A 16,970-nucleotide genomic window follows, 5' to 3' on the forward strand; every position below is an offset into this window, starting at 1 on the left:
GGCCCCGCGGCCCAGCGCAGCGCGGCCCCGCACGGCCTCACCCCGGCCCGGCTCCCGCTCCGCCCCCGCAGCGGCCCGGGCAGCGGAGACTCGGCGAGGGCGGGAGCCAGCGGCTGGGGCCTGGCACCAACCCCGCAGCTCCCGGGGCTGCCTGCAGCAACGCGGCGAGATCGTGCCCTTCCAGCCGCCCCTCGCCTCGCACCAGCCCCAGGCAGGGCTTTGGCTTTGGCTTTTCTCTGTTCTACCCCAATGGCACCGCCTGGCTTTCGGGCCTTCTACTTTTTAAGATGTGCACTGCCGGGATAGGTATTAGAGACCGTGAGAGCAAAAAAATCACATCTCACTGACGGCTGGGTAAAATGAGTTTTGTGGTGGTCCTTAGTGCCGGTGGGAAGACGTTTCTGGTCACTGCAACAGACACCTCCACGCCTGTCTGTGCAGGGAGGGTTAAGAATGGAAGAGCAGTGATTTCTCAGAACAACCAGCACTACAAGAAATTAAAAGGCAAGCAGAGAGGTTTATTGTTTTATCCAATACATACAATTACCAAACTAGCTTTTGCAATCAGGACTTTGAGTTCCCAAGGTGATGAAAGTGACCCCGGCAGGCTGGCTCACAGGGACAGTCTAATCTACAGATCAGAGGTGTCTGATACAGAGATCAGAAGCGTCTAATTTACAGATTAGAGGTTTCTCAGAAGCTGAGCTACTGTCCAGTGAGGGTTACATGTGCTCCTTTACAGCAAAAGGTTATGAACCAGCTAGATGAAAAGGTCATCTAGTTTAAGGCACAGCACTGTTGTGAAAATTGGCCCTATATAACACGGCACTTGGGTTTTCTACATTCTAGACAGTCCTAATGAAAACTGATGGAATTGCTCATTTTTTTGCTGGGGGAATTGCTTGGCCTTCGCTGCTGCTAATGAAGACAATACTGGCACAAGGAGCAGTGTGTATAAACCAGCCAGAAATAAGGCTGGAAAGATTTCTAGGGGAGAGATTGTGGAGAGACCCAACTGGAGAGGTGGTGGGGCATGGCAGGCTGGCAGGGGTGGCTGCTTGTGGTGGTAAGCAGTAATACAGACGCTATCCTCAAATCCAGGAAAGCAGCAGAATAACCCAGGAAAATCGTTAAGATTCCAGGGTAAATTTACAGAAAGATATAGTCTTGTGAATAGAAGACATGATCCCAAGTTCGTCACTGAAACGAACACAATGGGGGTATTCAGCCACCTTGCAAACCCTGGGTGCAAGCCCACCACTGCCCAATTGCTGGGAGTCATCACCTCCAGGTAAGATGCCATTTAGGATCCATTTTCCTATTTCTCTCTTATTCCTTCAAATACTAAAACTCTTTTCCAATTCCAAGGCCAAAAAACCCCACGTGACAAGAAACCAGCATATCAGAAGGCCTCCAAGAGGAAAAGAGAACGTTCAAGAATCAGATGTCAGCAATTACAACAGGACATGGGGCTGTCACAATCATTTTTAATGACGGGCGTTGTCCTTCGCTCTTGATGGTTCACCATGTGAATGGCAGATTGTTCACAGCCTCCCAGAGGTTTTAAACTAAAGGTTTTATTGTTTCTGTCTTGGAGCTGGCAATTAAAATGCTTGTAGGGGGATGAACATACAACCATGAGAGGACAGCACAGCAGCAAGTACTCTCAAACATGCTCAGCCTTTGGAAAATCATGGTAGGTTTTTTTTCCCTCCTGCAGACATTTCCACATGTCATCATCCACTTAGCAATTCTGCTCTCAAAATTATAAAAAAAAAATCAACCACTTCCCATTTAAAATTTAACTCAGTTGTGGACATTATTTCTTGAATAAAACATCAATAAAAACTATTATTCAGCTACTGTTTGGGAAGAAAAGGAAGGGTGGGAATAAATGTGTGCCTCTTTCTAATATTTTTGGTTCATGAAAAGAAAGGGCCTTCAGTCAGGTCTCGTCTCTTTATAAAGATCATCATCACAAAACAAAATTTCCTGCTAATACAAGCTGAAGTACACAGTGGAAATCTCTTTCCAGACAGGGAATTTAAAGATCTCCCTAGGCTACTAAATCAGTAGTATCTAGAACTGAAACCTTAGCGAAAAACATCACCAGAACACATCAGATTTTACAGAACTTGCCAGCAGAAACGTCACTAGCCAAGACATGGTAGCAATGGAAAGAAAAGAAGCTATTTGATTAGTGAGAGAAGCCATTCCTGAATTATTTACTCATTTTGTCTTAGTCCTTACAGGAAGTGTTCTTGGGCAAGGATTTCAGGGTAAGGTTCAAGGCCAACAACTACTTATGAACGGAAATACGCAGAGATATGTATTCCACCAGTTTCTGCAACCTTCACAATTTGCTATTTTCAACTGAAGAAACTAGAAATGGTTGGATTCTCTCAGTTTTACCTCATAAATTGTGCTGCAGTACAAAAGGGTTTTGTATTTGAGCTACAGCTAACCAGAAATAAACACAGCCGAGAAAAAGAGCCCCAAAGCGCCAACAACTCTCTGCCCTTTTATTGTGATGCGTACATTGCTCAATGCCACAAAATCTCTCTTATTACTTCAGCTGCACAGGGTGACTTGGTGACCTTCCATCCAAAACAGTCTCAGAAGAGCACGTCTAAATTTATTCCCCCTTTGCATTTTCTAGGAGAAATGTGGATTGCTATTACAGTATTACTGCAGAAAAAAAACCTGTTTTGATTGCTGTCACATTTCAAGAAATGACTGTGAATGCATTCTTTCAGTGTATTCCCTATATAAAGTACTTAGGTAGGCAGTTACTCAAAGGCTCTGGCCACCCTCAGCCTTTTTAAGGTGCTTGGTCTTGACTGCACAGATGTCCAAGAACAGCCCCTGCCACACGGGTAGTGGCAGACTGAGCACCAACGAAACCCCCACTTTCAGAAACTGAGAGTAGTGGTTAAATCGAAGGATTACGAAGATTCACAGTTGTAGATGAATATGAAGAAACTTCTCACAGGAACCTAAAGGCAAATAGAAGAAGTGTGGAATGTACATGGACAGCCAAGCAAGATGCCTCAGCAATAAGAAACTTTAAAATAATAGTAACAAAAAAATCGATGTCTTTTTTCACTGTTGTGACTGCCTGTAGTTTTGTGCTGTACTTGTCTGTGCAGATTCGTGCTGGGAAGGTGAGGATCAGGCATGCTTTGCAGTGCGTGCCGCTTGAGAAGGAGCTGCAAATGTTAAAAACACATGAAAACAACACTTATCCGATACAGTTCTCTAACGTTCCCAGTTTGCAGGCTGGCTCAAATTTTGTCAGGAAATACCATTCGTGTCTCTACCATCTCCGAGAAGACTGACACTGAAATAAAACCCAGATGCACATGTTAAGTGACCTGTAGGGCCTCAGCCTTTTGTATAAATTTAATGTTTCAGGTCTTAAACTTTCCCCATCTTCCACCCCCAAAGATACAGGAACCGCTTGGCTGGGGGGGGAAACGCTCTGCAATTTCTGTGTTAGAATTACAGTGCTCTTCCAGTTACATGTAGAACTGGAGTTAAAAGAAAAAGTTAAAAAAAAAGGGCAGCAAAAATGGTAAGATAGGTTAATTCATTTCAACATCTTCATCAACAGAGGTGCCAGATGCTCTTTCAGCTGTGGATCAATTTGAATGTTGCTCAGTTCTTTGATATTAAGGATCATCTCATGGGCTTGGAAGAAAAGCTCTTTCCCCACAGCATCCTCCACCCGCCTGCGCCACTCCATCAGCCTAGGTCTGTCTTCAAAGATGTCACAACCAACTCCAACAGGCTGCAGAAAGGGGGAGAAAGCAACAGTAAGGCGTTGGGCAGTCGCTTTTTCACCAAGACAACAGGCACCGACAGCGTACCTGCAGGTACTGATAGAGGAAAAAAAATGAAGCAGAGCTCACAGAGGAGACTTCCAAGGAAAGGAAATCTCCTCTGGTCGGGTGTATCTATCTGGGGGACACAGAAGCTAGCCTGTATTTTAAAGGGCACTTATAAGTCAATTCCTGAGTGCTGGAACAGCCGTTACGAGCAGCAGAGATGACTACCACTTATTGTGAGTGATTTTCAGCTACAGCATTGAAGACGTGGTGGGCTGACAGTTCAAGGGACAGCTGCACAGCCCGCAGTACGCAGTGCTATATTACAGAGCAAAACCACAGCACAAAACACTGAGTGTTTAATTGAACTGATGTCTTAGTTGACATAATCTATCCCCCTTGTACTTTCTGCCTGTACCACTCTCTGGAACACAATGCTGTAGAGAAGCAGAACTGCCATTTTTCAGTCTCTGGGATACAGAACTGTGAGAAAGAATGACTTCTGGGCTGCAGGATCCAGGCCCTGATAGTCTGGCAGAGAACAACCAGTTTGTAACAGACTCAATTTAATTGCTTCTGTCTGAGATTTGGTCTTGCATCTTCCAGACATGGCATGGGCAACTACCATTTGAAGATGAATATTCTTGTATGATAAAAATATTCCTATATGATTTCATCAGACCTGTCTGCTATTGCCTCTCAGTTTTAACCTCCTTCTCTGGAGGATAAAGAATGAAGGAGAAGATGAATTGTTAGAGAAGAGAAACAAGAGATCTGTTCCAGCCAGCTTTTTTTCAACTGATTTTCTGAACCTACTCCCATATTCTCCTCATGGTCTTAGGCCAGTTCTGTTGATATGCCCTCACTCCTCTTTCTAGTGAAGTGTTACCACATGCTGCACCACTCCCTGCCCAGCAGCATCTGTTTCCCCTTGTGATGAGACTTCCTTACCACACTCCAGCACTCACTTGCATCAGCTCCACAATGGCCACAAGATCTGCCAGAGAGATCTCACTCCCGATGATAAAAGCCTTGTCTTGCAGAAACCTCTCCTCAAATTGCTTCAGTGAAGTGGACAGCCCCTCCATAACCTCCTGGAGCTTCTCGGAGGGCAGCGGCTGCCCTGTGAAGAGGGGAATCAGCACCTGAGGAGAGAAGGCACAAGAGTACGATTGTCCATACCCTCATGGATCTGGTGGTTGTCATTTAAGTCACACTTCATGAACTACTTATGATCACCAGTGATCCTGCAGCAAAGCTGCAAAGCTGCAGCAGGGGATGACGCTAGAGCTTCACCGACTGCTGCAGTTCCAAGTAGCTCATGGCCAGGGAGCACACAAGCAGTTCTAAGCGGCTGATCTGCCGTGACAGTAACCTCCCGCTAATGGGCAGCAATGCACAGAATGCAGTCAAGGACTCAGCTCGTAACCCACCTTGGTGGTTGACAAAAGAAAAAACAGGCAACAGCTCCAAGGAAGGCAAATCTCTGCCATCGTCACCCATGTTATGTCCTCTGTTTCAACAGCCTGCCAAGATGGGTGAGCAGGCTGCCTGCCCACCAGGCACCCCTGCTACCCACCCTGTTGTATAACCGGGTGCTGGAGGCAGGCAGGCAGCTGCCTGTCCTGCAGGGTGATGGAAAGGAGGGCATGGTGGTGGCTGTGGCAAGGAGCGTAGGAGGGACTGGAATGCATCAACACTGGCTGGAGAGGCAGGAAATAGCTTCCTCTTCATGACAGCAGCCAGTGAGGCTGGGAGTGGGTAAGCATCATTTTTACACCAGCCTTTCTGTGGCCTCCTAAACATCATTCTTAAAACCACTAGGAATTTTTCCAGAGCAATCGTATAACTGTGGTCCTTGTCTCCGTGAACTCGCTGGCACAGGGGGTAGTTGCCTTTCCATGAGATTTTTGACCATTCAGAGGTGCATGCACCATCAGAGCCCACAGTGTTTCACAACTACGCTGCCTCCACCTACCACAGCTAAAGAAATACAGTTTATTTAGAGAAGCAAAATTAAAGATACAAATTTCCATCGGTGGGAGTGGACTGAATTTCCACTCACTGCTAGTATATTGAACAATTCAAGTTGGGATTGCTTAATCCGAGCCAGGAGTTTTTGCCAAATACATGTGGAATCTATTTAATCAGAAAATTCATGGCCAGTTCTCTTCCTCAGTGGTTCCAATTATGCATGATGGGATCTCTGGGTATAATCACTTGAAACAGCACCTTCTTCCTTTTCTGTGTCTCAGAGCAGTCTATCCTCTCCCATGTCCTGCTAACATGCCTTCTGTTACATGGTGGCTTTATACATTTCCCTATTTTCAATTATTCTGAGAATGTTTTCTGTATCTGCATTATCTAGTCATCAGCAGCAATTAGTTGGATTTCTTTCCCTTGGAGCACTGCAATAACAGCCTGCAGAGACTGGAAGAAACTGCTTCTTGTGCGGATCTGACTCATATTTGAATTGCTTCTCTGTGCTCCCTAGCCAAAAATTCAAATGTCAATAAATCAAAAAGCTAAATGAGTCTTGATATGCTTTGTTAGGCACAAACAAGGGCAAACTTTACAGAGGAACAGTGAAGTTCTTACCTGTTTACCGGCAACCCTGATTTCATCTGAAATTCCATACCATAGCCATACTTGCAGGGCTATATTTGCAGCTGGGTCTCTCCAAGGAGAGTTGCATTAACTGTCTGGTGAGTTGGCTGGAAATAGGTGTCCAGCAAAACCATCTCATACTAAATGATTTTCTGCCTCAGGGTGATTCTGTTAATTTTGCCTAAATGTAAATTGATCTGACCACACTGAATAAAGAAATTCTGCCATTCTCTCTGTGTGTCTATTCTGTCTATCCCTGAGCCCACTTCAGAGAAGTACCTAAGTGTGCTGGAAGCAGAAGGCTCCTTCTGGATTTCCACCCTGATGGGGCTGCAGGGACTCGTAAGAAGAACGCAAGCCTTTCTGCTTCCAGCAACAAAGCACATGCTCATCAATGAAGCAAAACTTCTGCCTGTGTGCACACCCTGCACAGCTGTGCAGTGAGGGGGAGGCCCTTGGAGGCAATATCCAATCTGTTCTATACTCGTTCACAAATCCAGGCAACTGAAGTCTGTTGGGCTTTGAGACTTTCTGTACCAGACCTAGTTAAAGGAAAAAACCAAAGTGAACAAAGCTGCTTTTGCCAGGTCCTGACATTGAGCAATTAGAAACAGCTCCCTCTCCGACAGCTCCTCCCAGCTAGGAACGGTTTGTTACTTCAGCATGACGAGCGATCTCTGAATTGGAGCTGTTCAATTGCTCAGTATTCTGCCAGGAAATCATCACTTCACTTGCATTTCAATATTCAGTCTCCTTACCTTGATCCACATGGTCTTGGGAGCATTAGCTCGGATGTTAGCGTGATGCCATGAGAGGTATTCATCTACTTGGGCCCGTTTTTGTATGTCTGATGGGTACCAGTGGTCGGGAGTGTTGTACTTTCGACTCAGATACAGCAGAATGGCAGTGCTGCTCAGGCATTAACGAGACAAGAAAGGGGTCAGGGAGTGATGATGCAGAATGCTTTCGCCTAAGCTCCCTCTCCTACCCCTTCTGAACTTGCTGCTTCCACTAAAAAGCATTCAGATGAGGATTTCTGATGGAGTCCAGGGACCATATATAGGCATCTAATTCATGTTGACATCAGAGATGGCACTTAATCACCTTAGCTCCCTCGAGAACTTTAACCAGCTGGAAAATCAGAGCACTGTTCTCTGATGCAGAGTACTGCTGGGCAGTACTGGAGTAAACAAACAATAAACCTCCACAGTCATCGATCAGCAATGTTAACCCCACTTGTTCCTGACTGTTCTGACCCGTCTCTCTGAGACCTGTGCATGTTTCTGCACTTGTGTGCTAAATGAAACTCCCTAATGGGTTGTGTTGCCTTTCCATCAGATCGGTCTCTAGCCTGCAGCTTCCACTGAAGTCAGTGGAAGTCCCAGCAAGGAAAGCCCACAGAATCTTTTTGTGTTTGTCCTGATGTTTATACTTTCACTAATTGGCAGGAGAAGCTAGATGGAAAAATATCTTAGTCATCTGCAACAATATGTAGGCTGTTACTACAAAAATAGATGGCACACAGAAAATCCTGTGCTGGCAAAATGGAAGAAAACGCAGACGCTCCTACTATGCTGATACTACTATAGTCCAATTATTTCAGTATAATGACACCATTAACCAATCTCCATATTAATCTTATAATGTAAAACCTAAATTTTATCTCTGTAGGTGTTCACTTGGCCTGTAGGACTAGTTCGGATAAACAGAATTTTTTCCTAGGGTAAAAGGGATTTTTACAAGCTTTAAACATTTCCCAGAAATGTTTACAAACCCATTTTGAGGTAAGGGCATTCAGGGTAAGATCAAGAAGTTAAGTCAGCTGATTTGTTTACATTCCGAAAGATAATTCAAACAGAAACAGAGCAAATGAGGTTATACTATTAAAAATAACCAACATCTTCATAAATTCTGTGATCCTTAATCATTCAGTGGGAGTGACATCTCCTAAATGCTGCACAGATTACTAGTACCCAAGGAAGTCTAAGGATGAGTTCTTACCATTCTGCTAGGGTGAAGTCTCCGTCCTTTAGTGCTGGTACTTTCTTCAAGAGGCTGACTTTGCCAGCTCCTTCACTATTTGATGGCCCTAAGAACACGAACAGACAAGTCAGAGGTTAGAAGTGTACCTGCCATTGAATGATAAATTAAATACCTGTAGCCAACTGGACAACCAGTGAACTGTGTTAGGTTTTCCCTATTTCACAATTTCCCTACTTCACAATTAAAAGGTAATGAAATTGAAGAGTCAGTGTAAAAGCTATCTGCAGAGGGCAGTCGGCTCAGGCCAGGCACAGAAGCAGTTCACATTTCTGTATGTGAATTCTGTTGCTTGAGTCAGGCACCAGTAATACTTGCAAAACTTACTGACAAAAATCACTCCCTGAGAGGCATTTGGATACCACAATGAGGGGACTGGTACAGAAAACACTATTGCAGATAACCAGGAACAGCTGACTTGACTTGAGAACAGCATGCCCTATGGCTTTAGAGATAGGAGCAGAAAAGACACGAGTTAGGATGAAGACAACTGAGTACCTAAAAAATACTTAATATTTGCCAAAGAAGCAGGGTCTGGAAAAGTTGAGTTTGCATGCAGAGCATCCTAACGTGGGCAGATGGTTGCTACTGCTGCTCCTGTTCCCACAGGCAACACCAAAACAAATTAATTTTCCTGCAGTTTGTAAATGTGGCCGACTCGCTAGGACGGAGTCAAGATGGAAAGCAACTGAAAAGCCTTGTGCCCACAGAGATCACTGTCAGTGGCTACTTAATCAAAGAGAACCCGGCTGGCTTATACACACACAGAGCAAAACTCTCCTGTTCGTTTGTCTCTGAAGAGCAGAGGGAATTGAGCATTTACAAAGAAAGCGAACGCTGTCAATAGAACTGATTTCTCGGCAGGCACGCAGCTGAGGATGTTTCCAGAGTTTTTGGTGGGATGGGAAAAACATGAATGCCAGCAATACAACAGTAGCTCCTGACACAATTCACTCTGCCACAGTGGACATTCGCTAGGGAAGCTCAAACACCTCTACCCTGCATTACTCTGTGTAATTTATATATTACACATAGCCGGCTCTGTGTTACTCCTGGCTCTGCATGTCAACACACCTCCATCAGGGAAATGCAGGAGGAAGACATCATCCCATAAGAGTTTAAACTCCACAGTCCCCTGGAGTTTGGATGCATTAACAGCTGACTATCTAATCAGGTTTCAGTTTCCTAATGCAGGCACTGGACTTAACAGTCAGCAGTTAAACACCAGGGAATTGTACAAAAGTCCAGGAACACCTACGTAAGAAAAGGTGTGAGGAGTTTGTTTTGCTTGTTTTAAGTGCTCTCTAGAACAGGATATGGCATTTAGGGTGCAAATCCTGATTGAATCAGCATGACCAGCAGGAGGTCTTGTACAAAAATCCCTTTGTTCAAAAAAAAAAAGGGCCATTAACTAACAGACAGTGATCAACACCCCCAAGAACTATTTGCTCCCACTCAGGAGGCAGTAGCAGTGTCTGCTTAATTGGACAAATGTGCAACAGGACATAGTCTCCAAGAAATAAAACCAGCCTTTGGACTATCAAGTTTGCAGTTGGCTTTGGAAAGGGGTGGGAGAAAGGAAAGCTGCTGCATTACAAATTACAGACTACTTCCCCAGTATTGATGAGACAACTCGAGCAGGGCAAACATTACCATCTTCTCCTTTCTAGCTGACTAGCCTCTACTTTGTCTCTTCTTTGAGAAGTGCTTTTTTAAATTCCAGTGTAAGCAGGTTCATCAGAGACTAAGGTTCACATCTGTCTGCTGCCTGAAGGGATTCAAACCCATGTTTTCCCTATCACTGAGAAATGTCTCTGGCTACCTGCTGTGATGGTGGCCTCCAGCTTAGCTGGGCGAGAGGTTCCACGTGCACAGCAGAACCAGGCAGCACTGTCAGGGGAGGCAGGAAGAAAGGACTTAAGAATAAGAGCCAGACAGAAAGTTCAAGTTGAGCCTAACAATTGAGAAATTTTAATATAAAAAAATATATCCCTGAAAATCAAGGCAGCAGGCAAAGTACAAGGGCAAGGTGCCTTACGCCCATGATTTAGACCATAAAAACAGTGAGGCAAATTTGTGTAAATCTACTGTCATGCAAGAAACTGCCCTGGGAAGGTGCTTGGTCCTGTGCTTTCAGAAGGGCTCCAAAGGCCAGTGGTCATCACACACCCAGCTCTGGTGAGATCTGTAGAGTTCAGGTGGTCCCTCGGAAAAATGCAGCAGAAAGTTGCAAGTCAATAATGCTTACAACTCATGAGCCGTCAGTTCTAAGACCTAGCTGTTTGGTTGTTCTGCTGCCTGTGTTCATTATCCAAGGTAACGGGCGACTGAGAAACAACAATATGAGAAGTAAGCAGTGGGTGAGGGCAGCCTGAATCAGATTTCAGCCTGCTTTCAAGGCGCAGCAGTCCTAGCAGGAATACTGAACATATTAGTCCCCTGATGGAACCAACATGTCATCACAGCAGGCTGGACAGGAGGTCAGTGTCCGTTACACAGACTGCACCGTGGCCCAGAGATAGCACCTTATTTGCTTTGGCTCCTACAGGGTCTTTGCGGACAGACATAAAAGACCTGTGCTGAGACTGCCACTGAGCTGCAAACTGACAAAAGCCTTGGTATGAACACTAACTCCAGGCTGCTTCATTGAGACCGATTGCCTATTGTACTAAAATAGAGACCAATATTTGTATTTGCCGTTTAGCAGAGCCTACGCTCTCTTCCAGCAAGCAGAGCCAGCCTTTTTGTTTAGTGGTATCAAGCGGCCCATCTTTATCATTCCCATGATGTTGACTTGACTTATCATGCTGTTTAACACCCGCTGCATTTAGTGTAATTAGTTCATGATGTCCCTCAAGGATATACCAAAAATACTCAAGCAATATACGTATTGCTGGGCTTTGAGGTGTAACTTTAATAAGCGGAGTGTACACCGTCAAAAAGCACGGCAGGCTTCACACAGGAGGAATTGTTAAGCATAAGTTGTAGTGCAAGGAAGGAGATTTACTGGTGGGTAAAAAAAGCAGTGGACAAGTTTTCACAGAAGTAGAAAGGAGAAAAAAAATCAGTCTATTTGCCAATCACGTCCCTGCCTAACCATCTCCTCAGCCAAGGATTTCCAAGTACTCTGCTTTGCCTTAGGAAAAAAAAAAATAACAATTTACTAGGAAAATGCAATATGTAAATAGGCAATAGTCATCTTAATACAGTTGGACAAGTCTGAACAGCTGAGTGTTTCTACTAAGCACGCTGTTCCCAGAGCACTCCTCGGCTGTCACTGTGACTAATTTGCTAGAAATGGCTGGAGGAACATTCCTTGGGGATCCACGAAAATAGATGCAGCACAGCTACGAGACCGCTCTGGGAAGGAGAGCTGCATGGTCAAACCCACTGTGTTCAGGCCCCTCGGCAAAGCATGCACTGAAAACCCCCCGGGTCACCGGAGGAGCGAGTCCTCCCCTCCCAACGGGCCAAGCCGAGCTCCCAGCGGCTGGGAGCCCGCTCAGCTCTGACGGGCCAGGCCGGCCGGGCCTGACCTGATCACCCTCCCCCGGGCAGGACGGGCCCCTGTCGCGGAAGGACACCGGACAAGCGTCCTCCGAGCTCGGGGCCTCCGCATCCCTCTCGTAAGCGGGTGACCTCCCGCTTCCACTGCCTCCGGCGTTTTGCTGCCTCCCAGGGCTCGGGCGCTTCCTCCTCCGGCTGAGCCTCCCCAAACGTGGAGAGGTCCCCGGCATCGCCACTGATGGGAACGGACCGAACTGGCCCGCGCCTCCCTATGGGCACAGTCTGAGCCGGTTCAACAGCTCGCCCGTTCCCAGAGAGGCCGCAGCCCGGGGCGGGAGAGGGAAAAGCGGCGGCGGGAGCCGCGCGGAGAGCCGAGCCGGAGCGGGAGCTGCCAGGCAGAAGGACGGGCGTCCGCTCCGCTGTCGGGAGGCGAAGGGGCTCCTCCGGGGCCCGCGAGAGCAAACCCCCGCTGCGGGCTGCGACACCCAGCACCGGAGCGACGGGCCCTCCTGCCCGAAGGTCGCGGCCGGGGCCCGGCCAGCGCCCGGTGGCTCAGCCCGGCCCCCGCAGCCCCTGCCCGGGGATTCCGTTACAGCGCCGGGTGCTGCCAGCGCCCCGCAGCGCGGCCTGTCCCCTCCCCTCCCGCGGGGCCGCCGCCGGGAACGGGCCCGGCCCGACAGGGCAGAGGCCCGCGGGGGACCCGGTGCCCGCCGCGGGGGGACCCTCACCTGCGCGGGGCTGCTCCGCGCCGCTCCCCGCCGCCGGCTTCTTCCCCAGCACCGAGTCTGCCAAGAGCGAAGAGAGGGGCGCTGAGCCCGCGGCCCCCGGCGGGGTGCGGCCCGCCCCGGCCCCGCCGCCCGCCGCCCACCACCGCCTCCGGGGCAGCTCGGTGGCGGCGGCGGGCGGGCGGCCGTGCCCGTCCCACCTTTGAAGAGTTCCACGTGCTTGAACTCGAAGGGGATGTTGTTGCTCCGGGCGAAGATGTAGATGGAGCGGCAGGGCTGCGAGAGCAGGTCCAGGTACAGCTCCAGCCCCATCCTGCCACCGCCCGGCCCGACCCCGCCCGCGGGGAGGCTGCCGCGGCTCTGCCGCCGGCCGCCCGGAGCCGCCCCGCGTGGGCAGGCGGGGGCCGAGCCGTGCGCGGGCGGGAGGAGCCCTCCCCCGGGCTGCGCCGGGCGGGGGGCGCGCTCCCGGCGGGCGGCGGCGCTGCTGAGGGGAAGCGGCGGCGGCCGCCGGCTGCGCGGAGCGGGACTGCGGCCCCCCCCGGTGCGCGGGGCAGGCGGGGGCCGCGCCTCGGGGTGGGTGGGGGGGTCTCCTGCGGGGCGAGGACGGGAGAATGCCGGAGGGCGCCCGGGAGATTCTCGCCGGCAGGGAGGCACGGCCGGAGCCGGGGAGGGGGGACAGGGTTCCCCATCCCGCAGGTTAGGCAGCCCTGGCCACACTGTGCCTATAGGCCGGCTTGAGGAGAAGAAGGTAACACACCGTAACGGTAGCTTACGAGGAGTGGTAAATTACCAAATGAGAGGTTGGCACTAAGCGCTGAGGGGGCAGGGGCTGTCCTTGCCCTCCCCAGCCTCGGCTGATGCCACGGGGGCTCGGGAGCCCGCTCTCACCCCCAGCATCCCACCGCGGCTCTCGCAAGGCAAATGCTTGTTCTCATAACGCGGTCCTGCAGGGATGTGTTGTGCTGCAGACAGGGCCCTTGCACGACGTCCTCTAAACCGGCATTAATCTCGCACCGCTAGATCTCAGTGTGGTTTTCAGTTCAGAAGGTAATTCTTTGGTCACGTAGTCTCTGCCCAGCACTGCGAGTTGACGCCTGAATGGCAGTGACACGTGGAGACTTCTCTGCGGGCATTACTTCTGCATATTCACAGCGAAGTGACTTTCCTCTCTCCCTGGTGTTTGTCACTTCAGATCTCCACACAAGCGGAGGAAAACTAAAAAAAGCTCAGGCTGAATTCAAGCCCTTGCAGGGAGCCCGCAGCGTTTCACAGCTGTGTGATTTGGGGAAGGTGACATGCTGGTTGAGTACAAGGATTTCTGGGACTCTGGAGGATAGAGCAGCTGAACCTCTCAGGGCAAAGTCACCCCCAGTCAAACCCGCCTCGGCTCAGCTGACACCTTTTTATCAGTGCTGTGCCAGAGAGTTTGAACATCACGCACAAGTCCTTGGAAAGAGCCACAGGAACCTCAGGGAGAGGGAACTGGAGGATCCATTGCTCTTTTACTCATGTAAAGGATCATTACAAAGGGTGGTGAAAAAGCTCGGATACTGAGCCGGGAGCTCATTAACTGGAGATATTACAAACTGGAACACTTTCAGGTGTTTCCCTTTATACCACTTTGCCAAGACTTCGGCTCTGAGAACTGCTTAGGAACGGGGCTTACTGTTACACTGTTCAGCCTGCCAGCGTCTGGTGAACAAGCTGTGTCTCCACATGATGTATTGATTCTGCTGCACCACACAACTATTTTCAGAGTCATCGTTGAGATGTAGAACTGCAGGACAGGAGTTTTTTCAGTTTCTTGGCCACAACAGGGAGAGGGGGGGTGTACAGTTCCCCTGCAGCACAGTTTACCCTCTAGAGCACCGGCACACAGCAGCAACACGCTCCGATGAAGGCTCGTATTGTGGCAGGTGCTTGAGTTCACATCAGACTCCTTCAGCACAAAGAAATCTTAAATGTTATGGGAGTGGGGAAAAGGAGTGTGAATGTGGCTCCACACAGGTAACAGTCCGAGAAGTCTTCGAAATGGTTGCCTATCCCTACTCTGACATATCACTGAGAAGAGTTTGTTGATCTCAGCAGTGGGTAGCAAGATGAGCAGCGTGGATTTGCTTTGCTCCTTGATTTAGGGTTCAATTGATCCATTAGTCCTACCTGGACTTCAAAGATCTTTTCATGTGCCTCCTGGAAACGTTCCTTCCTTAAGTTTTTTTCAGTTTGCTGACTGCACTGCACAGCCCACACAAGTAAAAATATATTTTTACCTGGTGGTGTTATGTGGCATTTGGTTGCATTATTCCTGGCTCTAGGCTAGTGCTTCTAGCACTCTATTTTCATTTGGCTCCATCACCTCAAAGGCCATTTTTCCTGCTGTACTTTCTCTATCAGCTTTTTGGAAACAGGAACAACATACTAAAAAATGCAATAAGTTTTGCAGTTTATTTCTTAATAATTTAGAAAAGGTCTCAGGATATGTATCTGGTTTTTAAACATTCCTCCCCTTTTTGTATATCCCAGCTTCATTTTATTCTAAAAATCACAGGCTCTCACCTATTTCCAGATAGCCCTGGCAAGAATTGAGGAAATTGAATCAGAACAGCACATTAAACTGTCACTGAGATGTAACCCCTCTCCATATTCAGGTGAAAGCGGAGTGGACACTGACCAGACCTTGCACTGAGGTAGGCAAAAGCCTTGCACAACCTGTTGGGTTTTGGCAGGCAGCTACTTGGGGCTTTCGATGTCGGAGCTGGAACCAGCCAAGATCAAATGACACAAATGAACCAAATGGGGGAGGTGGAGGGACAGCAAAAGGCAAAGTACGAGGACGAGATGCCTCATCTCCACGACACAAACAAGCAAGGCAGATTCATCTGTTGTACAGCTCTGTCGCCATCCAAGGAGTTACTGTGGGAGGTGCTTTGTGCTGCATGCACAGAAGGGCCCCAAATGGCACTGGTCACTGCGCACGGCTGCATCGGGAGAGTGAGCCTACAGTTCCGAGGGGCTTAGAGCAGACAGAGAAGAGCATCAGGAAAAGAATTTTAAAACTCCTCCTGTCACCACGACCGTGCTGGATCGAGGCAGTAGCCGATCTGTGTATTTATCCTTTCTGACACTGACAGTGGAGGGGCAGCAGACAACGAGCTCTGAACGTAGTTCCAACTTGTTTTTGAAGGCAGCTGTCCTTGCAAGAGCACGCAACAGGTGACGTTCAAGGAACTTGTGCCTTGTTCAAACAAGCAGAAAATTGGCTCAAGACTCTCTTGCATGGAGCTCTTGTGCTGCAAGTATCGTAAATAAGAAAAAAAAAAAAAGACACTTTATTTGCTTTGGCTTATGCAATGGGTTTGCATGCACAGCAGCCCTATCTCGAGATTCTGCAGGGAGATGTGTATCAAGAAAGGCTCTGCTACCAAGCCCAGTTTGAGGTTTGTCAAGATTAGCACTGTAGATTAGGCTCTTGGTTTTGATTGTTTCTCTGCTCTGCTTCTACTTGAACAGAAGCTGTGCGAGGCATTTATTGTGCTGGTAGGAAGCCTGCTCTCTACAAGAAAGGGAAGAGTTGGGGCTCAGGAATTTGAAAGTCAGGCAAAATACAAACGTGCTAACAGGAGAGACTGCAGCAAGGTTGGGCAGCTATGGTGAGGTAGTAAAGAAGGCCCTCTTTTATTCCTCTTTTAGAGGAAAGGAAGTGGTTAGCGTACAATGTAAACAGGCCCTTTTCTTTGAGCTTAGCACTGCAGCAAGCTGCTGCAGCAGAGCAGCATTGCAGCGCCTACAGGGGCTGCTGCTCATGCGCCAACCCTGCAAGCACTCTCAGGGCGAGAAGCAAGCTGCTGTCACTGACTTGGCCGACTGGAGTGCATTAGGCTCTGCCCAACAAACTTACCCATAAAAAAAGAAGTAAGAAGACAAATATCCCCACCTGTGTCAGCACTGAAACCGAAAGTTTTGGGGCAAATCTGCTTTTTCACCGCTGACATTTAGGATTTCCTGCAGGTTGGAAGAACGGAACGTAAAGGGGACCGGCCTGCTTGGCTGCTTTAGCTCAGCCTGCAGGGACGCGTGTTGCAAGCTGTGGTTCGTGGTGCCCTTTTGAACTAAAGGGCAGGTTTACTCAGGAAACAAACACAGAAGAGACAGCTGGCTCATTCCCCAAAACCAACAGGTCCAGCTGAAAGGATATGTGAGCCTGGTCTGAGCAGCCACTTTCACCTTTTCTGAGCACTGTAATAACTTATCTTGCATTAATATC

General features: G+C 48.6%; 1 protein-coding gene across 2 annotated transcripts; it reads right to left on the reverse strand.

The window, feature by feature from the left end:
* Positions 1-3,589: 3,589 nt before the first annotated feature.
* On the reverse strand, positions 3,590-13,018 carry LOC104341577 (glutathione S-transferase theta-1). 2 transcript variants are annotated; one of them, XM_086474217.1, is made up of 6 exons: positions 12,907-13,018; positions 12,710-12,766; positions 8,436-8,523; positions 7,193-7,343; positions 4,796-4,972; positions 3,590-3,790 (listed from the first exon to the last, which is right to left on the reverse strand). In XM_086474217.1, exons 1-6 carry the CDS (start codon positions 13,016-13,018, stop codon positions 3,590-3,592), a joined length of 786 nt encoding a protein of 261 aa, XP_086330343.1. The 2 variants fall into 2 exon arrangements, with proteins under 2 accessions (XP_086330343.1, XP_086330344.1); XM_086474218.1 differs by lacking the exon at positions 12,710-12,766.
* Positions 13,019-16,970: the final 3,952 nt, after the last annotated feature.

This window comes from Leptosomus discolor, chromosome 16 (genome assembly GCF_034619465.1).
Source record: "Leptosomus discolor isolate bLepDis1 chromosome 16, bLepDis1.hap2, whole genome shotgun sequence".
NCBI classification, from domain to species: domain Eukaryota; kingdom Metazoa; phylum Chordata; class Aves; order Leptosomiformes; family Leptosomidae; genus Leptosomus; species Leptosomus discolor.

What these genes read in the sequence shown, in the direction of transcription:
- LOC104341577 (XM_086474217.1), bottom strand. Translation starts at nt 13,018, where the DNA reads ATGGGGCTGGAGCTGTACCTGGACCTGCTCTCGCAGCCCTGCCGCTCC. An exon ending in CGCGGAGCAGCCCCGCGCAG is followed by an intron (nt 8,524 to 12,709) that starts GTGAGGGTCCCC and finishes TCGTGTTCTTAG; the next exon opens with GGCCATCAAATAGTGAAGGA. An exon ending in CCAAGACCATGTGGATCAAG is followed by an intron (nt 4,973 to 7,192) that starts GTAAGGAGACTG and finishes TTCTCTCCTCAG; the next exon opens with GTGCTGATTCCCCTCTTCAC.